Source organism: Leucoraja erinacea, chromosome 9 (assembly GCF_028641065.1).
Source record: "Leucoraja erinacea ecotype New England chromosome 9, Leri_hhj_1, whole genome shotgun sequence".
Taxonomy (NCBI): Eukaryota; Metazoa; Chordata; class Chondrichthyes; order Rajiformes; family Rajidae; genus Leucoraja; species Leucoraja erinaceus.
Genome location: NC_073385.1, coordinates 66,900,478 through 66,919,199, shown reverse-complemented (window position 1 = coordinate 66,919,199; position 18,722 = coordinate 66,900,478). Strand labels below are relative to the sequence as shown.

At 49.3% G+C, this 18,722-nt stretch overlaps 1 protein-coding gene across 5 annotated transcripts in view; it reads right to left on the bottom strand.

The window, feature by feature from the left end:
* Positions 1 to 18,722, bottom strand: part of atl1 (atlastin GTPase 1) — a 73,750-nt gene that overhangs the window by 19,154 nt on the left and 35,874 nt on the right. For all 5 annotated transcript variants that reach the window (XM_055641105.1, XM_055641109.1, XM_055641106.1 and 2 more), the window contains exons 5-11: positions 16,132 to 16,182; positions 15,313 to 15,369; positions 13,654 to 13,746; positions 11,419 to 11,557; positions 10,067 to 10,194; positions 5,339 to 5,395; positions 2,684 to 2,755 (exon numbers count right to left, since the gene is read on the bottom strand). In XM_055641105.1, the coding sequence (XP_055497080.1) occupies positions 2,684 to 2,755; positions 5,339 to 5,395; positions 10,067 to 10,194; positions 11,419 to 11,557; positions 13,654 to 13,746; positions 15,313 to 15,369; positions 16,132 to 16,182 (597 nt within the window). The remainder of the gene's footprint in view (positions 1 to 2,683; positions 2,756 to 5,338; positions 5,396 to 10,066; positions 10,195 to 11,418; positions 11,558 to 13,653; positions 13,747 to 15,312; positions 15,370 to 16,131; positions 16,183 to 18,722) is intronic.

The window sequence follows — 18,722 nt, the reverse complement described above, 5'->3', positions numbered from 1 at the left end:
TATAAGACTATTTCGTAGAATCTTCTTTTACTCTTGGGTATTTTAAATACATTCATTGAAAGATTAAAATGAAAATAACAAAAGATGAATAAAAACATATGAATAAAAATAAAAGGATTTGTTCTACAAAATTTGGATTCATGCCACCATTTTGTCGACCTACTACAAGTATAAGGTGCAACAGGACTTTAAAAATAAATGGTGTCAGGTTCTGGTAAGGAGGGGATGAAAAATACGAAGTTGGTATATCCCTTTTTGCGCGGTCTTCAAATTGAGCGTTTGTTTCTTTTTCTTTTTTTCTTTTCTATGGCCTATTTCTTAACTCTTTTCCCTAACTCTTTGCTTAATGGGTCTTTCTTTTTGATCACTCTTTCACAATATCACGACCTTCTGACACTTTCTTTACTTTCTTTATTTCTCTCTCTTTTTAAAGTTTAAAAAATGAAGTGGTACAATAAATGTAATAAGATATATTTGTCTTGTACTATTGTAATGTACTGTACTTCTAATAAATACAATTATTTTTAAAAAATTAAACATTTTGGGATTCATTCTAAAGGCCGCACTTTATGGCCTAAAAGACCACATGAGGCCTTAAGGTCGCAGGTTCCCCATCCCTGGTCTAGACCTTTCCTATCCATGGACTTGGCCAATGCAGTTATAGTTCCCTGCCTCACCTATCTTCTCTGGCAACCTGCTCCATATACCCACCACCCTCTGTGTGAAAATGCCTCCCCTCAGCTCCCTATTAAACATCAGCAAAATTCAAAGTGTTCGAGGAACTCAGCAAGTCAGGCAGCATCTGTGGAGGGAGTGGACAGATTTCCCCCTCCACAGATCAGCGTTCTGCTCAAGATTCCAGCATCTGCACAGTTCCTTGTGTCTATCTCAGATCAAATCTTTCCCCATACCTCGAGTTCATTTAAAACCCAGCCTGGTGTGAGAAATAGCAGGATCTGGTGGAGTATTAGAATCATAGAAACATAGATAATAGGTGCAGGAGGGGGCCACTCGGCCCTTCGAGCCAGCACCGTGATCATGGCTGATCGTCCCCAATCAATAACCCGTGCCTGCCTTCTCCCCATATCCCTTGACTCCACCAGCTGTGCAGCTGTGAAGGAGAACACTGGCATTGATAGCGTGGGATTAGCTGGCGACGAGGGCTAGAGCTGCTGGCTTGCTTGTAACATCGAAGACAGACACAAAATGCTGGAGTAACTCAGCGGGACGGGCAGCATCTCTGGAGAGAAGGAATGGGTGACGTTTCAGGTCGAGACCCGCCTTCAGACTGAGAATCAGGGGAGAGGGAGACACAGAAATATGGAAGGGTAAGGTGTGAAAAGAACACATCAAAGGAGATGAAGGAACAAGGACAATGTAGAATAGATCATTGTTCGCTAAGGGAAGGTGACAACAAAGCAAACAGAGATAAAATATAATTAAGAAGAAAGTCAGACTGGTCGGAAAAGTAGCAAGGGGGAGGGATGGAGAGAGAGGACAGCAAGGGCTACTTGAAGTTAGAGAAGTCAATGTTCATACCGCTGGGGTGTAAGCTGCCCAAGCGAAATATGAGGTGCTGTTCCTCCAATTTGTGCTGGGCCTCTCTCTGACAATGGAGGAGGCCCAGGGCAGAAAGGCCAGTGTGGGAATGGGAGGGGGAGTTAAAGTGTCCAGCAACCGGGAGATCAGGTAGGTCTAGGTGGGCTGAGTGACAGATTTCTGCGGCTGCTGTGCTGGTCTGCAGTGGCGGAGTGTCGGCGAGAGGTGGCGCCGGTGAGCAGCGGCAGGGTACCCTTGCTGCACTGTGGAGACAGATGATGTTTCTTCATGGCCTTGCCCAAGGGAAGTAGAGATCAGAGACCACAGTGGCCCAGGAGGAGACCCTCCAGATAAACGTGGGCCAGGGGAGGCCCTTCTGTGGGTACGACAGGAGCAGTGGACAAGGAATGCTCTCTCCCATTCCCACAACCTCACCCGTGTTCATCTCAAGATAAGACCAGCATGTCAATCGACAATAGACAATAGGCCATTCGGCCCTTCGAGCCAGCACCGCCATTCAATGTGATCATGGCTGATCATCCCCAATCAGTACCCCGTTCCTGCCTTCTCCCTCAAATCCCCTGACTCCGCTATCTTTAAGACCTCTGTCTAACTCTCTCTTGAAAGCATCCAGAGAACCTGCCTCCACCGCCCTCTGAGGCAGAGAATTCCACAGAATCACAACTCTCTGGGTGAAAAGGTTTTTCCTCATCTCCTTGCTAAATGGCCTACCACTTATTCTTAAACTGTGGCCCCTGGTTCTGGACTCCCCCAACATCGGGAACATGTTTCCTGCCTCTAGCGTGTCCAAACCCTTAATAATCTTATATGTTTCAATAAGATATCCTCTCATCCTTCTAAACTCCAGAGTATACAAGCCCAGCTGATGACAGCCCCACCATTGAAACATATAAGATGGTTAAGGGTTTGGACACGCTAGAGGCAGGGGTGTTGGAGATAGCGGGGGATATGGGGAGAAGGCAGGAACGGGCTACTGATTGGGGATGATCAGCCATGATCACATTGAATGGTGGTGCTGGCTCGAAGGGCCGAATGGCCTACTCCTGCACCTGTTGACTCCAGTTTCAGCGTTTGAAGGACACAAATAGACTGCAGTCCCATGAGAGTAACATAGCTTCCTCACCTCCTCCATCTTTCTGCTGTACAGATCCTTGGCTGCTGCCACCGCTGCTAAGTTGTTGGCCTCGGCTGTGGCCTTAACAGTATGAAAAGAGAGAAAGACTGGTTAGATCAAATAACAAAGGTTTGACAATGTGTACCGGACTATAGATGGCATGGATGAATAAATGTCTAATGAAATCAAGAATTGGTTGAAATCCCTTGGGATAACATACACATGCCCTGTGAACAAGATCGGCTATGATAAACCAGTGCAATAACTGAAATTGGGGTTTTTCTGTTTTGCTGCCTCGATGATGTTACTGTAGTTTAGTTTAGAGATACAGCGCGGAAACAGGCCCTTCGGCCCACTGGGTCCGCGCCGACCAGCGATCCCCGCACATTAACACTATCCTACACACACTGGGAACAATTTTTTTAAACATTTACCAAGCCAATTAACCTACAAACCTGTACGTCTTTGGAGTGTGGGAGGAAACCGAAGATCTCGGAGAAAACCCACACAGGTCACGGGGAAAACGTACAAACTCAGTGCAGACAGCACCCGTAGTCGGGATTGAACCCGGGTCTCCGGCGCTGCATTCACTGTAAATGCCCCTGTCCCACTTAGGAAACCTGAACGGAAACCTCTGGAGACTTTGCGCCCCACCCAAGGTTTCCGTGCGGTTCCCGGAGGTTGCAGGTAGTGGAAGCAGGTAGGAAGACTGATAAAAACCTCCTAAGTGGGACAGGGGCATAATAAGGCAGCAACTCTACCGTGCCCGCGAGTCCCTAGAGAGGGGGCACACACGCGGTGTCCAAGGGGACTCTGGAGGCCTTCCGTCAACGCTGGTCGCCACGGGAGGTCGATTGTATTATAGACAAAGATGGCGGGATTTTAATTTGACGTTTTGTTTTGTCTGTAAACTGCCGGTACAGGCAGCTTTTGATACGAACGCTATACTACTTTGTATGTTGATTTTGTTTTTGGAATAAAGTATTTGTTTAAAAAAAAAAGTGTGAATCTCCTCAGTTTTGCTATGTCAGCCCATCACAATGCCGGAGAGTGAGAGGATGATGGACACTGTGAGGCTGGACCGCTTGTGTCGTTAAACTCCCGGTGGAGGACTAGTCGTGGATCAGTGGCAGAGTGGGTGGGATCCACTGTACATGTGAGAGTACAATCAGCGGGAGTTACCCGTCCCCTCATCCCCAGATCCACCATCAACTGCACAGAACCTCACAGCTATCCAAAGGACCATCTTTGATCCGCCAACATGGCTGCCGTGCCTTTCGCTAAACCTGTTGGTCTAACAAACAGTTCACTTTTGGGCCACACGGTGGCGCAGCGGTGGAGTTGCTGCCTCACAGCGCCAGAGACCCGGGTTCGATCCCGACTATGGGTACTTGTCTGTACGGCGTTTGTACATTCTCCCCGTGGGTTTTCTCCGGGATCTTTGTTTTCCTCCCACACTCCGAAGATGTACAGGTTTGTAGCTTAATTGGCTTGGTTATAAATGTAAAATTGTTCCCTTGTGTGCGTTGGACAGGGTTAACGTGCGGGGGTTGGTGTGGACTATGCGGGCCGAAGGGCCTGTTTCCACGCTGTATCACTAAATTTATAATTGCGATATCTACACATTTGTTTTCTACAGTTGCAGCCAATGTAATGCAATTCAACATTGAATAATATAAGGATACATCAAACAACCACTTGTTGTGATACTGTGTAAGTGAGGGCAGGGTCCAGATTCAAGCCACGCTTCACGGCCACTGATGGTGTCCGAGTCTGGGAGATACACAGCGTGGACTAAACCAGTGACCACAGGACACTGCAGCCCTTCCCCAAACCAACAGGAAAAATACCTCCTTTCGTCAGTTCGTTGAATGTCTCAAATTCTATTAATTTGTTCAAACATTAGACTTTAGATATACAGCATGGAAACAGGCCCTTCGGCCCACCGAGTCCGTACCGGCCAGTGATCCCTGCACACTAACACTGTCCGACACACACTAGTAGGGTTGCCAACTTTCTCTCTCCCAGATAAGGGACAAACGGTCAAACTACGGGACAAATTCCCGACGGCAATTCGTTGACCGACTGGGCCGTGGCTGGGTGAATGATGAGTTGTCCCGGGTGCTGGACTGCACACAAAGCCCAGCCGGCGGGGCCAGATGAGGAGTTTTGGCCCCGGGGGGGGGGGCACGACGTTGCCGTAAAGCCCGGCGCCCCGTCCAACTCATGAACCGATGACAGGATCGAACCCAGGTCTCTGGCGCCCAGCAGTCTGCACTGAAATCACATGTACAAGGCAAACCTCTCCTCGTTCTAGTCCAGGACATAATCCCAGCTGCAGTGGAGGTGGAGTCTGGGTCTCTGGGCCAACTGATCTCAGAGACCGTTCTGCCCCTCTGACTACGCAATGCTGGCCCTTCCCTCTGGTACTCTCTGGAGTACTGGGTCCCGTGATTGAAACTGCACCTTTGCAACCAGTGGGAATGTCGTAACTCGCATCTCGGCCACACAGACCTCAGCTCCATGAAGAGTCAGTTCCTTATTCAAGGGCTACAAGGCATCTGAATGTATTCTGGAGCTGTCGGCCGTCGGTATGCAGAAGGGCAGAGTCTCAGGCACGGATAATGTGGAGTGAGTGAGAATGGCAGTAACAAGTTACTCTACCTGCAACATTGACTTGGGATGTGGCAGCTCCTCCCCTTGGTAGATCTTAATGTAGGCCTGTGATAACAAGCAAACAAAATGTCAAGTTCAGCATGAGTACACGTCTGTTCCAAACTAAGTGTTATGACTCTGCTCTGATAGAGGTGTATAAAATCATGAGAGGAATAGATCGGGGAATTGCACAGAGTTTCGTGCCCAGAGTAGGGGAATCGAGAACCAGAGGACATAGGTTTAAGGTGAAGCGGAAAAGATTTAATAGGAATCTGAGGGGTAACTTTTTCACACAAAGGTTAGTGAGTGTATGGAACAAGCTGCCAGAGGAGGTAGTTGAGGCTGGGACTATCCCAAGGTTTAAGAAACAGTTAGACAGGTACATGGATAGGACAGTTTGGAGGGATAAGGACCAAGGTGGGACTAGTGTAGCTGGGACATGTTGGCCGGTCTGGGCAAGTTGGGCTGAAGGGCCTGTTTCCACGCTGTATCACTCTGACACAAGGATAATGACGTTGAGTCACATGGCACTGGCCCTTCGGCCCAGCTTGCCGAATGACGTTTTCACGAGTACCAATAGGGTTGTGGCTCTATCAGGCCGCATTTGGAGTAGTGCAAGTAATTTTGGGCCCCAAATCTGAGGAAGGATGTGCTTGCTCTGGAGAGGGTCCAGAGGAGGTTTACAAGAATGATCCCAGGAATGAGTGGGTTAGCATATGATGAGTGTTTGACAGCACTGGGCCTTTACTCGCTGGAGTTTAGAAGGTTGAGGGGGGACCTCACTGAAACGTATCGAATAATGAAAAGCCTGGATAGAGTGGATGTGGGGAGGATGTTTCCACTCGTGGGAGAGTCTAGGACTAGAGGTCATAGCCTCAGGATTAAAGGATGTTCCTTTAAGAAGGAGATGAGGAGGAATTTCTTTAGTCAGAGGGTGGTGAATCTGGGGAATTCTTTGCCACAGGAGGCTGTGGAGGCCACAAGTCAGTAGAAATTTCTAAGGCGGAGAAGATAGATTCTTGATTAGTACGGGTGTCAGGGGTTATGGGGAGAAGGCAGGAGAATGGGGTTAGGAGGGCGAGATAGATAATAATAATAATAATAATAATTTTTTTTATTTATGGGTGCCTTTCAAGAGTCTCAAGGACACCTTACAAAAATTTAGCAGGTAGAGGAAAAACATGTAAGGGGAATGAAATAAATAGTAGATCAGCCATGATTGAATGGTGGAGTAGACTCGATGGGCCGAACGGCCTAATTCTGCTCCTATCACTTATGATCTTATGACTAATTTCCACGGATGCGATGCAGAGACAAGTGAGTGATCACGCTGAACGCCTGTGATCTTGGGAGCGTCTCCAAGTAACCATCCCACCCAGCACTGTTGCCTCTTACAGCAGCCAACAATGTGAGGGTGATATTTGTGCTGCTACGACTGTTTAATGATGGGTTAGGACAAGTGTAAAACAGGATGCGAGTGTGTGGCCTTTGTTTGAGTGAATTAATCACCTGTAGTTTCCTTTATTTAGTAGATATTGGCAGCATAGGTGGTGAGAGCAGGTAGTGAGGGGGTTGGTTCTGGGGCACCAGAATTAACTGTTGAGTCTTCCCGAGGTGTTGTGGGCCTAACAACGAAACACCAGTGAAGGGAGGTGCCCACTTGATAACAATAAACAATAGACAATAGGTACAGGAGGAGGTCATTCGGCCCTTCGAGCCAGCACCGCCACTCAATGTGATCATGGCTGATCATCCCCAATCAGTACCCCGTTCCTGCCTTCTCCCCATATCCCCTGACTCCGCTACTTTTAAGAGCCCTATCTAGCTCTCTCTTGAAAGTATCCAGAGAACCTGCTTCCACCTGAGGCAGAGAATTCCACAGACTCACCACTCTCTGTGAGAAAAAGTGTTTCCTCGTCTCCGTTCTAAATGGCTTACTCCTTATTCTTAAACTGTGTGGCCCCTGGTTCTGGGCTTCCCCCAACATCGGGAACATGTTTCCTGCCTCTAGCGTGTCCAAGCCCTTAACAATATTATATGTTTTAATGAGATACCCTCTCATCCTTCTAAACTCCAGAGTGTACAAGCCCAGCCGCTCCATTCTCTCAGCATATGACAGTCCCGCCATCCCGGGAATTAACCTTGTAAACCTATGCTGCACTACCTCAATAGCAAGAATGTCCTTCCTCAAATTAGGGGACCAAAACTGCACACAATACTCCAGGTGTGGCCTCACTAGGGCTCTGTACAACTGCAGAAGGGCCCCAGTAAACCTCAATGATATACTTGCATCTACACCATCAGTTTTTACATGCTTGTTAATATGTAGATAGTTTACTATTGCATATGGAGTCAGTTATTGTCCTTAGCATAAGTTGGTATAAAGAGTTTAGATACTACACAGAATGCTGGAGTAACTCAGCGAGACAGACAGCATCTCTGGAGAAGGAATGGGAGACGTTTCGGGTTGAGATGATCTTGACCCGAAACGTCACCCATTCCTTCCCTCTAGAGATGCTGCCTGACCCGCTGAGTTACTCCAGCATTCTGTGTCTATCTTCAGTGTAAACCAGCATCTGCAGTTCCTTCCTACACAGTTCAGATACGACTTTGGCTTTGGGCTTGGTTTGCTTGGTTGTACGCTGATCCTAGTCTTATAGCACAAGTGTATACTTTGTGTTTTAATTGTAAGCAAATCTATTCAAACATTAGAATTAGAATTAGAATTAGATTCCTTTATTGTCATTCAGACCTTTCGGTCTGAACGAAATTATGTTGCCTGCAGTCAAACACAGAATCAATAATAACAAAACATATACAATAAACACAAATTAAACATCCACCACAGTGAGTTCACCAAGCACATCCTCACTGTGATGAAGGCAAAGTCTTAGTCTCCGTCTCTTCCCTCCTTGTTCTCCCTCTGTGCTGAGGCGATCCAGGCCGAAGATGCCGCCCTCCAGTCCAGCGGACCGCCGTGGTGATGTCGCCGCCGCCGAAAGCCGGAACGCCGTCTCCGCTCCGAGACAGCCCACCACAGCATCAGCTCCGGGCCACCGCCCCAGCTCCAGGTCCCACAGTCTCCGCTCCGGGTCCTGCAGTCTCAGCTCCGAGCCCCGCTGCATCAGCTCCGAGCCCCGCTGCATCAGCTCCGAGCCCCGCTGCATCAGCTCCAGGCAGCCGCCGAAAGCCAGAACGCCGCACCAGCAAGTCGGGCCACCGCTGCCTCAGCCCCGAAGACGGCCAGCCTCTCGTTGGTGAGTCCTGGCTGGCTCTGCCTCCGGAGCCTCGGGGTCAGTCGCAGGCTGGAGGCCACCAGCTCCGCCATTAGGCCTCAGCGCAGACAGAGGCAGAGAAGGGGGATACGACACGAAAAAGTCGCATTCCCCCGAAGGAAGAGACAGAGAACATGTTTCACCCCTCTATCACAACCCAACAAACTAAAACTTAACCAAAACAAGACAAAAAAAACACCAGTAAAAAGTAAAGACAGACGGACTGCAGGCGAGCCGCAGCTGTTAACAGTGCCGCCACTTCCGGGGTTGCACAATAGCCCTGGAATAGATCCATAATAGATGCACAATTTCCTTAACATAATAGACACAAGTCCCACGAGCTTAGAGATACAGCGCGGAAACAGGCCCTTCGGCCCACCGAGTCCGTGCCGACCAGCGATCCCCGCACACTAACACTATCCTACACCCACTAGGGACAATTTTACATTTACAACAAACCTGTACGTCTTTGGAGTGTGTGGGAAACCAAAGATCTCGGAGAAAACCCACGCAGGTCACGGGGAGAACGTACAAACGCCGTACAGACAGCACCCGTAATCAGGATGGAACCCGGGTCTCTGGCGCTGTAAGGCAGCAACTCTACCGCTGCGCCACCGTGGCCCTCACTTGGCATGCCACATATAACTTAGAACATCTCCAGTGTCCCCGCACGACATTCACAAGTGGGGATACTTCACAACTCAATGAATAACAACAAAACATGAGCAGGCACCACCTTCAGAGAGAAGCCAGAGGAAGCTTTGGAAACGGATACAATCACCATTTTTATAAAGCTGTTTGGACAGATATATGGACGGGAGGTGAACGAGGGAACTGCAGATGCTGGTTTACAACAAAGACAAACACTAAATGCTGGAGTAACTCAGTGGGACAGGCAGCATCTGTGGAGAGAAGGAATGGGTGACGTTTCGGTCGAGACCCTTCTTCAGACTGAGTGTCAGGGGAGTGGGAAACGAGAGATATAGACGTAGAGAGATGTAGAACATCTATGAACATATATGAATGAAAGTCATGCAAAAATGTAAAGATGATGGGTGGCACAGCGGTAGAGTTGCTGCCATCCAGCACCAGAGACCGGGGTTCGATCCTGACTACGGGTGCTGTCTGTACGGAGTTTGCACGTTCTCCTCGTGACCTGCGTGGGTTTTCTCCAGGATCGTCAGTTTCCTGTCACACTCCAAAGACGTACGGGCTTGTAGGTGAATTGGCTTGGGTCTGTATACTTGGTATAAATGTAAACTGTTCCTTGAGCGTGTAGGGTAGTGTTAATATGCGGGGATCGCTGGTCGGCACGGACTCGGTGGGCTGAAGGGCCTGTTTCCGCGCTGTATCTCTAAGCTAAACTAAAATAAATCATTATTGATGGGAGTTTGAGAGAACTATGATTCAGACAACATGAGCATTTTCATAGTGTTACCAGCTTAAGACAGGATATCGTTACCTTGAAATATTCCACAAGTCCACGACCAGTGATGTTATTTCCATTAATTTCTTTCAACTCCAGGTTTTCGGGGCTGAGAAGCCAGCAGACCAGAACCTTCAGGTATTTTACAAACTCGTCATCGATCTCTGGCAACACACAACATAGATTTCAGTTTATAGTTTCCTGCTTCAACAAAGTACATTTCCACTGATGTGTAATCCAGTCGACTAAAACATTTACAGATTGTTTAAACATCAGTGAAGTCCAAGTATCTGAAACACATCCATGCACTGTTGCAGAAACACATCTATGCACTGTTGCAGAAACACATCCATGCACTGTTGCAGAAACACATCCCTGCACTGTTGCTGAAACACATCCCTGCACTGTTGCTGAAACACATCCTTGCACTGTTGCTGAAACACGGCCATGCACTGTTGCTGAAACACGGCCATGCACTGTTGCAGAAACACATCCCTGCACTGTTGCTGAAACACACCCATCCACTGTTGCTGAAACACATCCCAGCACTGTTGCTGAAACACATCCCTGCACTGTTGCTGAAACACATCCCTGCACTGTTGCTGAAACACATCCTTGCACGGTTGTTGAAACACACCCATGCACTGTTGCTGAAACACATCCCAGCACTGTTGCTGAAACACATCCCTGCACTGTTGTTGAAACACACCCATGCACTGTTGCTGAAACACATCCCTGCACTGTTGTTGAAGCACACCCATGCACTGTTGCTGAAACACATCCCAGCACTGTTGCTGAAACACGGCCATGCACTGTTGCAGAAACACATCCCTGCACTGTTGCTGAAACACACCCATGCACTGTTGCTGAAACACATCCCAGCACTGTTGCTGAAACACATCCCTGCACTGTTGCTGAAACACATCCCTGCACTGTTGTTGAAACACATCCATGCACTGTTGCTGAAACACATCCCTGCACTGTTGCTGAAACACATCCCTGCACTGTTGCAGAAACACGCCCCTGCATTGTTGCCTGGGCCTGGCCAAGCTGGCCACCGTGGGTCACGGCGCCAGGCTGAAGAGGGCTCTGCCCGGGCCGGCTGCCTGCCCCTTTTCTGGGGTTACGTCCGCACCCGGATGACACTAGCGCGGGACTACGCGCTGTCCACGGGCACCATGGGGGATTTCGGGGACCGCTGGGCACCGCGGGGCGTGGAATGCATCCTTCATAAGGATGGGGAAATAGTTATTGAAGAATATTTGTTTTAGTTGTATTATGATGGTGCGTTTGTTTTGAATAGTTTAGTATTGTAAATCGCATTGTAAATAGTTGAATAACTCTATTTGAAAACCCCTGAACTGTTGCAGTTGCTGCCGAATCGTTACCTTTCAGCCGTCCATCGAAGTTGGGATTAGTGGCCACTTTCAAGCCCGGGTGAGGCATGAGGAAGCAGGATATGTCTGTGAAACAGGAATAAATGTGCTTCCTGACGTTCTGTAGCTCTTCATGCTGGTTTTCTGAGATCTGCAAGGCATGTGGAAAGGGTAGGATGGGGTGGGGGAGAGAAAATCAGATGTAGCACACAGCACCTTGCCAGCATCAACAATTCCACACAGTGCCCGGGCCTTGTCAAGGGGTGTGGATTAAACCTAGGGTTGCCAACTGTCCCGTATTAGCCGGGACATCCCGTATATTGGGCTACATTGGTTTGTCCCGTACGGGACCACCCTTGTCCTGTATTTGACTGCTACTACTCGGGTCGAGGGGACAGTCGGGTCGGAGTGCCGCGTCCGGCCCCGCCTCACCCGTCCCGACGTAGTGCAGCCCGTGGAGTGCAGCAGCAGCAGCAGCAGCGCCTCGCCCGTGGCCCCGTCGGTCGGCAGCCCGGCCAGCTGTCCAACCTTCGGACCTTCGCTTACCTCCGACACCACCACCCCTCCTTCTCACGGCCGATCATCGGTTCACGAGTTGGACGGGGCACCGGACTTTGCGCACGATGTCGCGCTGGCCCCCGGGCCAAAACTCCTCAGCTGGCCCGCCGGCTGGGCTTTGTGTGCAGTCCAGCACCCGGGCCAACTCATCATTCACCCAGCCACGGCCCAGTCGGTCAATGAATTGCCGTCGGGAATTTGTCCCGTATTTTGACCTCTTGTCCCTTACTTGGGAGTGAGAAAGGTTGCAACCCTGGATAAACGCTGAGTTTCTCCAGCATTTTTGTCTAAACTAAACACGAAAGTGGTTCACAAAGCCATGCTGAAAGATCCTCATCAGTCCATGCCGATGCGAATACTGGTAGACAAAAATGCTGGAGAATCTCAGCGGGTGAGGCAGCATCTATGCAACGAAGGAATAGGCGAAGTTTTGGGTCGAGACCCTTCTTCAGACTGGTAGATCTTGTCCCTCAGAACCCCCGCCAACATCTCTCCCACCATTGACATCAGGCTCACCAGGCTGTCATTCCCCCTCCCATTCCGAATCCGACCTCTCTGTCCTGGGCCTCCTCCATGGCCAGAGTGAGCACCACCGGAAATTGGAGGAGCAGCACCTCGTATTCCGTTTGGGCAGTCTGCACCCTAGCGGCATGAACATTGAATTCTCCAATTTCCGGTAGCCTTTGCTGTCTCCTCCCATTATCAGCTCTCCCTCAGCCCTCTGGCTCCTCCTCTTCCTTTCCCCTTTCTTCCTCCCCCCTCCCCACCCACCCTGCATCAGTCTGAAGAAGGGTTTCGGCCCGAAACGTTGCCTATTTCCTTCGCTCCATAGATGCTGCTGCACCCACTGAGTTTCTCCAGCACTTTTGTCTACCAACCATTCAACATTTCCTTGATCATCGTCTGCTTTGATTTGTCATTTTCACACCTTACCCTTCCACATATCTCTAGTCTCCATCTCCCTTGATTCTCAGATTCTACCTGTAATTCTCTGGCTTGTCAAATAATAACACAACATTAGCCACCAGAACTTCACCTGTGGTCATTAACACCATCATGGCCACACCTGAGCACCAGGCGCCATTAGCTTTTGGTAAAACACAAAGTGCTGGAGGAACTCAACAGGTCAGGCAGCATCCGTGGGGGGAATGGACAGGTGATGTTTCCCTCTGTCGGGCCTGGAACGTCTTCTGTCCATTCCCTCCGCAGATGCTGCCCGACTCCATGAGTTCCTCCAGCACCCAGAATCCAGTATCTGCAGGTGGACACAAAAAGCTGGAGTAATGCCCCTGTCCCACTTAGGAAACCTGAACGGAAACCTCTGGAGACTTTGCGCCCCACCCAAGGTTTCCGTGCGTTTCCCGGAGGTTGCAGGTGGTTGCCGGAGGTTGCAGGTAGTGGAAGCAGGTAGGGAGACTGACAAAAACCTCCAGGAACCGCACGGAAACCTTGGGTGGGGCACAAAGTCTCCAGAGGTTTCCATTCAGGTTTCCTAAGTGGGACAGGGGCATAACTCAGCAGGCCAGGCAGCATCTCTGGAGAAAAGGAATAGGTGACGTTTCGGTTCGAGACCCTTCTTCAGACACTCTCCAGTATCTTTGTGCCTCTGTATCTACTTTTAGCTGGTGCACCCAGAACTGCAGCAGCCTTGGGGTTATTCTCAATTAACTGGAACCGATCCACACAAACCTTCAGACGTTTCTCCAGGAACTTGATACCTCCGTCCAGACCGTAGTTGAACTCATACGGGAAACTCCAATCACGGACGAGAAATATCAGAGACTGCAAGAAGAGAAAAGCATCTTTAGTCAACCAGCCACATTGGGGGAGAAGGGGTTTCACTTGCAAACACACTGGTAGTTGATGTACATAAAACACACAACAGTACAGAGCAGGAACAGACGTTGGTGCCAAACATAATGCCAAGGCCATCTCTCATCTGCGCAGGAAGGAACTGCAGATGCTGGTTTAAACCAAAGATAAGAGTGGAGTAACTCAGCGGGTCCGGCAGCGTGTCTGGAGAAAAGGAATAGAGTGACGTTTCGGGGTCGGGACCCTTCACCATCTCTTATCTGTCTCCACATAATCCATATCCCTCTAAGGGAGCAGCTCGGAGCTGAGAAATGAAGATTCAACAGTGGATGGTCTTCGGGCTGAGCTGGTGGAAAAGTGGTGCCCAGACCCCAGTCTGCATTGACGGCACAGATGGTTGAGAGCTTCAAATTCATAGGACTTGTCCTGGACCACCCACATTGAAGCCATGGCCATGAAAGCACACCAACCAACCCCTCGACTTCCGTAGAAGGCTTAGGAAGTTTGATGTGTCCCCAAAGCATTTTATTGCGATGCATCACAGCATGGTTTGGGGGGGAAGCTCCATCCGACACCACTTGAAAGTGCAGGCAATTGTGGACAATAGACAATAGGTGCAGGAGTAGGCCATTCGGCCCTTCGAGCCAGCACTGCCATTCAATGTGATCATGGCTGATCATCCCCAATCAGTACCCCGTTCCTGCCTTCTCCCCATATCCTCCGACTCCGCTATCATTAAGAGCCCTATCTTCCAGTGAAGGTGGTGGAGGCAGGTTAGTTTTTATCATTTAAAAATAAATTGGATAGTTATATGGATGGGAAGGGAATGGAGGGTTATGGTCTGAACGCAGGTATATGGGACTAGGGGAGATTATGTGTTCGGCATGGACTAGAAGGGTCGAGATGGCCTGTTTCCGTGCTGTAATTGTTATATGGTTATATGGTTATAGCTCTCTCTTGAAAGCATCCAGAGAACCGGCCTCCACCGCCCCCTGAGGCAGAGAATTCCACAGACTCACCACTCTCTGTGAGATAAAGTGTTTCCTCGTCTCCGTTCTAAATGGCTTACTCCTTATTCTTAAACTGTGGCCCCTGGTTCTGGACTCCCCCAACATCGGGAACATGTTTCCTGCCTCTAGCGTGTCCAAACCCTTAACAATCTTATATGTTTCAAGCCCAGGCCTTCACACAAACTCTCCTGCTTTCAAGAGAGAGCTAGATAGGGCTCTTAAAAATAGCAGGGAATGATGGGGTATGGATAACATGCAGGTATCGGCATCATGCTTGGCACAGACACTGTGGGCCGAAGGGCCTGTTCTTGTGCTGTACTCTTCTACAGTTGTAGCTTCAACCAAACTGACACAAAAACAATCTGGCAGCAGCTGCCTGGTGTTAAGAGCGCAAGAAAATAAAAATACCAAAATAGCACAACAGCAAATGCATTACGTAACTTGAAATGTAGACTGCACATCACCGTCTAATTCAATGAATTAACATTCTTTCACGTTGCAGTGTAAGACACTGAGCCTTGCTCACCTGAAAGGGTTTCTGAGACGTTTCTTCCATCGCAAGACGTCCATATTCTGTGAAAAGCTGCAGATGGAACAAGGAGAGGGTGTAAATGATTGGCCCTGTTGAGTGGGGAGGAACTGCAGATGCTAGTTTACACCGTAGACACAAAATGCTGGAGTAACTCAACGGGACTGGCAGCATCTCTGGAGAGAAGGAATGGGTGACGTTTCGGGTTGAGACTAGGGTTGCCAACAATCCCGTATTAGCCGGGACATCCCGTATATCGGGCTAACTTGGTTTGTCCTGTACGGGACCGCCCTTGTCCCGTATTTGACCGCTACTACTCGGGTCGAGGGGACTGTCGGGTCAGAGCGCCGTGTCTGGCCCCGCCTCACCCGTCCCGACGTAGTGCAGCCCATGGAGTGCAGCAGCAGCACCTCGCCCGTGGTAGTGCAGCCCGGCCAGCTGTCCGACCTTCGGACCTTCGCTTACCGCCGACACCACCGCCCCTCCTTCTCACGGCCGATCATCGGTTCATGAGTTGGACGGGGCCCCGGGCCAAAACTCCTCAGCTGGCCCGCCGGCTGGGCTTTGTGTGCAGTCCAGCACCCGGGACAACTCATCATTCACCCAGACACGGCCGAGTCGGTCAACGAATTGCCGTGGGGAATTTGTCCCGTATTTTGACCTTTTGTCGCTTATTTGGGAGTGAGAATGTTGGCGACCCTAGTTGAGACCCTTCCTCAGACTCCAGGGTTACTCCAGCATTTTGTGTCTATCTCTGATCGACCCTGGAAACAGCCAACTGCGGGTCTGGTGGGTATAAAACACAGCTCCATTTACCTGTAAATGCTGGAGGTCATCTTCCTGAATATTTTGAGACAAGTTGTACACCTGGGGAAAGTGAATGCAGACTGTTACATTTAAGACACTACAATCGGTGTCATTTAGAAGTTGCACAATGCGGATTTGTTGCCATTCTGGTTTACCGAGGTACAGTGATTCGCATGCTATCCAAACAGATCACGGCAAACTCAAGGACAATAGGTAGAGCAAAGGGGACAATACAGAATGCAGAATATAGTCCTAAGCATTGTAGCGCATCAGTTCCAGAGATACGGCGGGCGTTACAATGGCGCAGCGTTAGAGTTGCTGCCTTACAGCGCCAGAGAGCCTGGTTCGATCCTGACTACGGGTGCTGTCTGTACAGAGTTTGTATGTTCTCCCCGTGACCTGCGTGGGTTTCCACCAAGATCTTCGGATTCCCCCCACACTCCAAAGACATGCAGGTTTGTAGGTTCATTGTCTTGGTATAAATGTTAAAGTGTCCCCAGTGCATGTAGGGTAGCGTTAGTGTGCGGGGAATGCTGGTCCGTGCGGTTAGTGTGCGGGGAATGCTGGTCCGTGCGGTTAGTGTGCGATGGACGGTACGGACTCGGTGGGCCGAAGGGCCCGTTTCCACACTGTATCTCTAAGCTAAACCTAAACTAAACAAAGTCTAATGTCCGCAATGGGGTAGAAGTGAATCGAACTGTTGCCCAGAATCCATAACTTCATGGTATCCCTTCAGAGTGGAAGTTACAAAAGCACACAGTATCTTTCCACAATGCCAATTAGTAGCAATCCACAATGTTACTTCATCATATTCTGATATACGGAGCTTCTCAAAGTCAGTCCCTGGTGTACACTAACGACCTTTGATAAACATCCTTCTGCTCATTGCCAACATCTCTCGACAGTGTCCTCTCCTCTCCCTACTTCTAATGCAGGTTGCCATAACACAGTATCGTCGGCTTGTGGGGTTGCGCTGGCTGTTGAGAAAAAGGACAGAAAAGGGAGGACAGGCAGTTGAGATAAAAGCAAAACCGTGATCAGCTCGTTGGGAAAAGGCAAGGAATAACATCATGAGGACTGGGAATGATGCACATGCGAGAATATGGGAGGGGCGGGAAAACACGGTCCATGTTCCATTGGACTTTAGCACGGTGACACAGCAGTAGAGCTGCTGCCTCACAGCGCCAGAGACCCGGGTTCGATCCTGACCACGGGTGCTGTCTGTACGGAGTTTGCACGTTCTCCAAGTGACCACGTGGGTTTTCTCTGAGATCTTCGGTTCCCTCCCACACAGCAAAGACGTGCAGGTTTGTAGGTTAATTGGCTTGGTATAAATGTAAATTGTCCCCAGCGTGTGTAGGATAGTGTTAGTGTGCGGGGATCGCTGGTCGGTGTGGACTTGGTGGGCCGAAGGGCCTGTTTCCGCGCTGTATCTCTAAACTAAAAACTAAACTTGACTTGGATGGAGAGAGGTTCAATGAAAGGACTCTGTGGAACGAGCTGCCAGGATTTCTCCACTTAATCATGTGTTGTCTTTCCCCTGACTGGTTAGCACGCAACAAAAGCTTTTCACTGTACCTCGGTACACGTGACCACAAACTAAACCCAGCACAGACTCGATGGGCCAAACGGCCTTCTGCACACTGTAACAACTCCACACGGTGTACGGTCATGATAAAAAATGATGACTGTGTGGAAGTGATTGAAGAAGGTTGATGAGACGAAGGCACATTAAGTGCCAGCACCGGAGACATGTGCAGTGAATCAATGACCAGCCGTTCACTTGAGATATAGTGTACACAGGGACACGGAGTGGGCATTGTTACTGATACGGAGAGGTTAACATAGAAACATAGAAATTAGGTGCAGGAGTAGGCCATTCGGCCCTTCGAGCCTGCACCGCCATTTAATATGATCATGGCTGATCATCCAACTCAGTACCCCCGTACCTGCCTTCTCTCCATACCCTCTGATCCCCTTGGCCACAAGGGCCACATCTAACTCCCTCTTAAATATAGCCAATGAACTGGCCTCAACTACCCTCTGTGGCAGAGAGTTCCAGAGATTCACCACTCTCTGTGTGAAAAAAGTTCTCCTCATCTCGGTTTTAAAGGATTTCCCCCTTATCCTTAAGCTGTGACCCCTTGTCCTGGACTTCCCCAACATCGGGAACAATCTTCCTGCATCTAGCCTGTCCAACCCCTTAAGAATTTTGTAAGTTTCTATAAGATCCCCCCTCAATCTCCTAAGGTTGAGAAGGAGTTTCTTCCCAGAGGCCATTAGGACTGTAAACTCCTACCTCACCAGGGACCAGTCTACTGTTTTTTTTAAATTGTTGTTTTTTTCCTTTTTCCTTCCTACCACAATAGGTAATATGTAAAAGAATATCTGTTCCATTCTGTTTGTAGTTTGTTTGTTTGTTTGTCTTTTTGCACAAAGTCTGCGAGCATTGCCACTTTTCATTTCACTACACATCTCGTATGTGTATGTGGCGAATAAACTTGACTTGACCTGATACAGTGTGTCCCACACAGTGACAGCCGTGCTCTGCATCTGACATGGTCAGCACTGTGCCTGACCCACACTGGGAGACACTGTAG